Source organism: Nematolebias whitei, chromosome 12 (genome assembly GCF_014905685.2).
Source record: "Nematolebias whitei isolate Nwh7 chromosome 12, NemWhi1, whole genome shotgun sequence".
Taxonomy (NCBI): Eukaryota; Metazoa; Chordata; class Actinopteri; order Cyprinodontiformes; family Rivulidae; genus Nematolebias; species Nematolebias whitei.
The window spans coordinates 46,231,568-46,237,854 of NC_056509.1; the positions used below are offsets into that span (position 1 = coordinate 46,231,568).

Below are 6,287 nucleotides of genomic sequence, written 5' to 3' on the forward strand. Positions count from 1 at the left end.
GTCCAGGTTGTCCATGATGGACAGCAGTTTGGTGGAGGGGGTGGTCCTGGTTGTCCATGATGGACAGCAGTTTGTAGTGTCCTCCTTCAAACCACAGACCTTAAAGTTTCTTGTTTGCAGTTGATGAAGTGGTCTCCCTTGTTAACGATCTTATTGAGTCTTTTGGTGTCTCTGGCTCCAGTGCTGCTGTTTGGGCCTCACATCAGGTGGCCTTACTAAAATAAAACCCATCTGGAATGCATCTGTCACCACAGGCTGTAGGCTTTAGAACTCATTTTGATGTTCTTTTAATGTCTCAAACGTGTTTTCTTTTCTTTTTATACACGTCCATCGAAGGCGGGACGTGTTATGGTTGAGTCTCCGTTTGTCCGTAAATGTTCTCTTGTCCAGCCCATAACTTCTGATCCGCTCAAGCTAATTTAATGAAACTTTGTGCACGTTTGCATCATCACTGGAAAAAGTGTCTAGTATACTTTTCATCCCCCCAGCTTCAAGGTCAAGCTCACAAATCAAGGTCAAATATACAAGGTCTTTGCTTTGGCCATTGCTATAGTTTGTTGACTAGCGTATAACGCACTGTATGATGTATTCTTGTTATTTTACTCGTTCTTGTCCTCTTTATTATTCTGATCCAGTGTGTCTTTCTTCTTTGACCTTGTATTTTACACATTTCTCCTCTTTTTGTCCTTTTTGCTTTTATACGTGACATGTTTCCATTTTCTCTCCTTTCTCCACCATCTGCTTTAGTTTGATCTATTTTTTCCTCATTATTTTCTTAACTGTCTGTTATTTAGTTTTAGTTTTTCCAAATACATCTTCTGATCTTTCTGGTATTTTCCTTTTACGCTCCTCTCCTTTATTTTGTAAGTATTTTTTATTGTTGAATGTCCTTCCCTGCTATGCGCAGATATTTTATTCTGTTTCTACTTTTCTCATCTTTCTTTTTTAATTTCATGTACAGTTTTCTGTGCTTTCTTTTTTCACACTTTCACCAAACTCTCCCACTCGTTCCCTTATTGCCCCTTCCAGTCATCATAGTACCGGTTTTATTTGATTTCATTTTCTTCTCCCCCTGTACTCCCGTCATTGTTTTAATCATTACCTTATCCTGTTTTCTTTATTCTCCTCTCGCCTCCCTTGTCCTCCCCCTCCCCTCTGCCCCCCCATCTCCTCACTCCTCCATCATATCCAGAGGGGATAATGAACAAAGGTTATTGAACAGTAGAAATAATGAAATAAAGTAGAGCAGAAACCCACCCAGAACAAAACACATTTTCTCATTTTCCTCCTGTAAAACTTATGAATTTTTTATGTTTCAATCTCCCGCTTTAATGAAATACTTTCTTAGATGCGACACATTTTCATAACGTGAATTTAGGCTGACAATTTCAATACGTTGTTTCATATGCTGCGCCGTGCATGTGTAATGGCTTTATGAGCACCTGTGTGTGTGCACGTGCGCATGAGTGTGTTTGGCATTTACTTGTCCTTTTTTAAATTATGGCTCATATTCAGGATGTATTGTTGTATTTAATTAATATTCTGCTCTTTTTTCCTCCCCAGTGTTTTAAACAGAACTCCAGTTCATCTAATCCATGAGATCATTCTGGTGGACGACTTCAGTAACGACAGTGAGAGACACACACACACGCACGCACATGCAAAGACTCACACTCTGCAAGTTTCTTCCAGGTCAGAGCTAATATGAGACATGCAAAATGGGCCAGTGGAAACGTGTCTATGAAGCAGCTGGCTTCATATTTTAAGGATTAAAGTCTTGATAGGATTAAAAAATCTCCAATATGGTGAAAGAGAAGACGTTATTTTATCTTCAGCTGCGCTCAAGCTGTCTTCAGAGACACGACGTCCAGGTAAATGATACGCACAGACCATGAAAATCTAAACAAATAGGATCAAATTTAGACCCGTTTGACCAGGATAGTTGGAAAATGGTTATATTCAGACAAATTCAATAAAAAATAAAAATCAGAAAATGAACAAAGATCTGAAAATGATGAAGATGATGATGTGGGGTTTCTTCTTCTCTGAGATGGAAAAGTAAAATAAGATCATTTTATTCAGCATCTCAGAAAATCCACATTGAAAATAATGAGACAATGATAAACAAACTGTGCTTGTACGGCTCCTTTTTATCTTATTGAGACACTCAAAGCTCTTTACAACAATCTGTGTCCTCATGTACACATTCATACAGCACTCTACTATTTATTTACAAAGAATAATCAGAGCTTTATCACGTTCATACACTGATGGGACACACATCGGAGGCAATGGGGGTTCAGTGTCTTGCCCAGGGACACTTCGGCATGTGACTGCTGGTGGAATTGAACCCCCAACTCTTGCAGTGTGGGACGACTGCTCTAACCACTCAGCCACAGCCGCCCCATAAAATCTCAATAAACTAGAACAAAATAACTGTATTTGAACATTTGTGTAAATGCTGAGGGCTGAATGAATTAGCTGAAATGGTACAATTTGCAAAAGGTTAGCTAATAGTCAGCAATAGCTAAACTTTACCTAAAGGCAGCCAAAAGTCAGCGAAAACCTGAATGTAGCAAAAGGTTTGTTTAAAGCTGCATAAAGAAAAAGTCTATCCAAAAGCTTAAAGAAGCTGAAAAGTAACTAAAAGATCTAAGTAGCAAAAAAGCTAGCTAAAACCTAAAACTTGCAAAATGCTTGCTAGAATTTGTAGACTAGCTAAAAGCTAAGCTAGCAAAATGCTAGCTAAAAGCTAAAAGGAACAAAACACAAACAAAGCAAGGTGCTAGCTTAAAAAAGAAAAAGGCTAGGTAAAAGTTTAAAGCAGTTGAACAGTAGCTAAAAAAATAAAGTAGCAAAAAGCTAGCTACAAACTGAAACTTGCAAAATGCTTGCCAAAAGTAGTAAAAGACTAGCTAGATGCTAAGTTAGCTAAATGTCAGCTAAACGCTAAAATGAACAGACACAAAACAGCAAATCACTAGCTTAAAGAGGCAAAAGGCTAGCTAAATGTCATGAGCACCATTCTCTGCCAACTGCCACGCCCATTCCCCCACTGCTAATCAGCGCTCATGCCGTGCACCTGCTCCATGCTCTAGTTAAGAGCCCCATCCACAACAAACTTCTGCCAGATTATCACGTCCTTCATGGTATTAGATGTCCAGCCATTTGGTTCTTGTTCATGCCTGATGTTCTCGTCTCAACCCCACGCCTCCTTCTTTGGATTGTCTGGTTTTGTTCTGCCCTTCTGACCCTGGTATTCACCACCTTTTCGACTTACGGATATTGGATTACGGACTGCCCACTGGATTTATCCTTGGATCTCTGACTCCCCGTGCATGACCCCTGCTTCGTCTTTTGGACCACGACCCTGGATTGCCCCGCCGTCCACTGTATTAAAGCCTCCCTCTGCAGCGGCTCTCCCACCGGCTGCGATGACATCATCTCTTAAAAGACTAGCTAAAGTACATCTAGCTAATATTAATCTAAATGTTAAAGTAGCAAAATACTAGTTAAGAATACTAAAAGTAGAATAGGAATACAAAAACTAAAAGTATTACAAAACAGATTTTAAAGAAAACAATGTTTTTGATGGATTTAGAGATGTGAATAAATTATACAAATATTGGTAGATAAATCTAAATATTTTGAGGAGTACAAAAAGAACAAACATCGTGTGAATATGTTTGATGTACAAACAGCTAAAATGGTGCAGAGGATTCAGAAAATATAAAACAGCCACAGTCTGAATTCTCGTTCAGCGTTCACACGTTAATAAATCTGTTTCATTCATCACAGTGCTGTGTTGTTTTTGTGCTTTCGTTGTCTGCAGCACTTTTGTTCAGTCTGGTGGTTTTAAATGTGATTCATTAGTGAAGTTAATTTGATTTAACTTCAATAAGAAAGATTGATTGTCAGTTCGAAGCTCAATCTTTTGTTGGACAACGTGAGACAAGACTCAGAACCAATTCTCCTTTGATTTAACACAGATGAGCTTTTCTCGTAAACTTAGTTTGTCAGAAAGTGAAACATGATCATCACCACGTAATTCAGCTGAAACATCAGCACGCTCCGCAGCAGCAGCAGCTGGCTCATTTCTATCAGCTGATGATTTTACATCGTCGTTTCTCACATTTCCCATCTCCTGTGCCGTCAGCCTGACAGCCCGTCGGGATGGATGGAGCTACGAGCGCAGCGGCAAACGTGAGAATGGAAGTGATGGAGGTTAAATAACGCCACATTTAGACTGTGAAGAACTTATCAAGACAGATGAGGCATCAGGGTAGATGCAATCAGCAGCAGGGACCGATGTGTGCGAGTAAACAACTAAAGATAGAATGCGTGCAAATGAGCAGCAGCAGGATAAACAGAAGCAACGAGTTAATGTATGGACTTGAAACATTTATAGTGACACAAACTCCATGAGGACACACATCACTGCTCAGGAAATTAGAAAACTTCATATTCCTCTAACTAGTTTAATCTTAAAAAATATTTGTAATGATTAATTTTAGAATATTTAGAGGTTTGACAATAAGCTAAACTAAAAAAAAAGCAAAGATTAAAAAGCAACGCCACAAAAAGTCAAGCATTACAACAGTATCACATTGTCTATGGTTTTTATTTTGTCAAGTCAAGTTTATTTATAGAGCACGTTTAAAACAGAAGTGTTACCAAAGTGCATAACAATAAAAATCAATGGGAGTAAAATTAATGGAAAAAATAACACACATTAATGATAAAACTGGAAAATTAATTAAAAGCATTAAAAACATAGAAACGCAGAACAAAAAATACTAAATTATTTCACACTGTGAGAAATGCCAGAGAAAACATGTTTTTAGCAGAGATTTGAACAGGAAGGGAGGTGGCCAGCCTAATGTTGGGGGCAGGTTGTTCCAGAGTTTGAGGCCCACGACTGAAAACGCCCAATCACCTCTGAGCTTCAGTGTTGTTTTTGGAGTAGCCAAAAGCAGCTGATCGGATTATATCAGGGCCCGAGAGGGAACATATGGTTCCAGTAACTAAGAGAGATAAAGGGATGTGAGGACATTTAGGCACTTAGATCAACAGAAGAATTTTAAAGACTATTCTAGTACGCACAAGGAGCCAGTGAAGGGAGGACAGAACTGGGGTAATATGCTCAAACCTACACGTTCCAGTTAAGAGCCAAGCAGCAGCATTCTGGACAAGCTGGAAACATGAGATGGAGGCCTGACTGACCCCAGCAGAGCACATTACAGCAGTCCAATCGGGCCGTGATAAAGACGTGGACTAGTTTCTCGAGGTCGAGTCTGGACAACACTGGCTTGAGTTTAGCTACCTGTCTTAATGTGAGGAAGCTTTTCTGCAGAACAGAGTTGATTTGTTTGTCAAACTTGAAACCCGAGACTAAAACCATCCTGAGATTTTTAAGACTGCTTAAGATATGGCTGAAGGGAGTCCAGGTTGACAGGATCAGAGGTGGCAGTTGAGCAAGGGCTAAAGACAAAAACTTCAGTCTTCTGATCATTAAAACTTAAGAAATTTGAAGCCATCCATGCCTTAATGTCGTCCAGACATTTTAGGAGAGGGTGAATGGAGCGAGCACTAGCTGGTTTCAAAGACAGGTAAATCTGACGATCATCAGCATAACAATGGAATGAAAGACCATGTTTCCTCAGGATGGACCACAGTGGGAGCAAATAGAGTGAGAACAGAAGGGGCCCAATAATCGAGCCCTGTGGCACCCCGCAGGAAAGAGGCATTGAAGCAGATACACTATTACCATTATTACTTTTGTCATTTATTTTGTTACTTATTAGTCTTGTTCTGTAACTAGTTCATATTTAAAGGTTCATTTTATATACAGACATGAGCTGTTTCAATAAATTCTGGTCAAATCTATTTTTTTTAATTGTTAAGATTTTCAAAAGCCCTCAACTCACCACTCAGCACAAATGCTGTTCCCATTTTTTTTCTTCATAAAATTGTTAGATAGAAAATATTTTACATAAACTGTTCAGATGTAGTTTAATGGTTGTTTTGGCTGTTCGTGTTATCACTTTGTTTAGTTTGACTTTTACCCATATTTGTGTATTTTAACTGGTTATAGTTGAAAGCGTGCTGCTGTTGGTTTGTAGGTCAGAAGCTGACAAGTTTGAGACTTCTGCAAACGAGCGCACAGGAAAAATGTTGCTTAAGGCCAAAAAGTGGCCCTTGAATAAACCTGAACTACTGTACAGTACTTCAAATTAGTTCATATACATATATATATATATATATATATATATATATATATATATATA

The 6,287-nt window shown here is 38.8% G+C and overlaps 1 protein-coding gene across 1 annotated transcript in view; it reads left to right on the top strand.

Moving 5' to 3' along the window:
* galnt14 (UDP-N-acetyl-alpha-D-galactosamine:polypeptide N-acetylgalactosaminyltransferase 14 (GalNAc-T14)) overlaps window positions 1–6,287 on the top strand; it is a gene marked incomplete in the record, with an annotated part of 258,579 nt that overhangs the window by 178,304 nt on the left and 73,988 nt on the right. Inside the window, 1 exon segment of the mRNA XM_037685964.1 lies at window positions 1,564–1,631. Within this exon segment, the coding sequence (XP_037541892.1) occupies window positions 1,564–1,631 (68 nt within the window).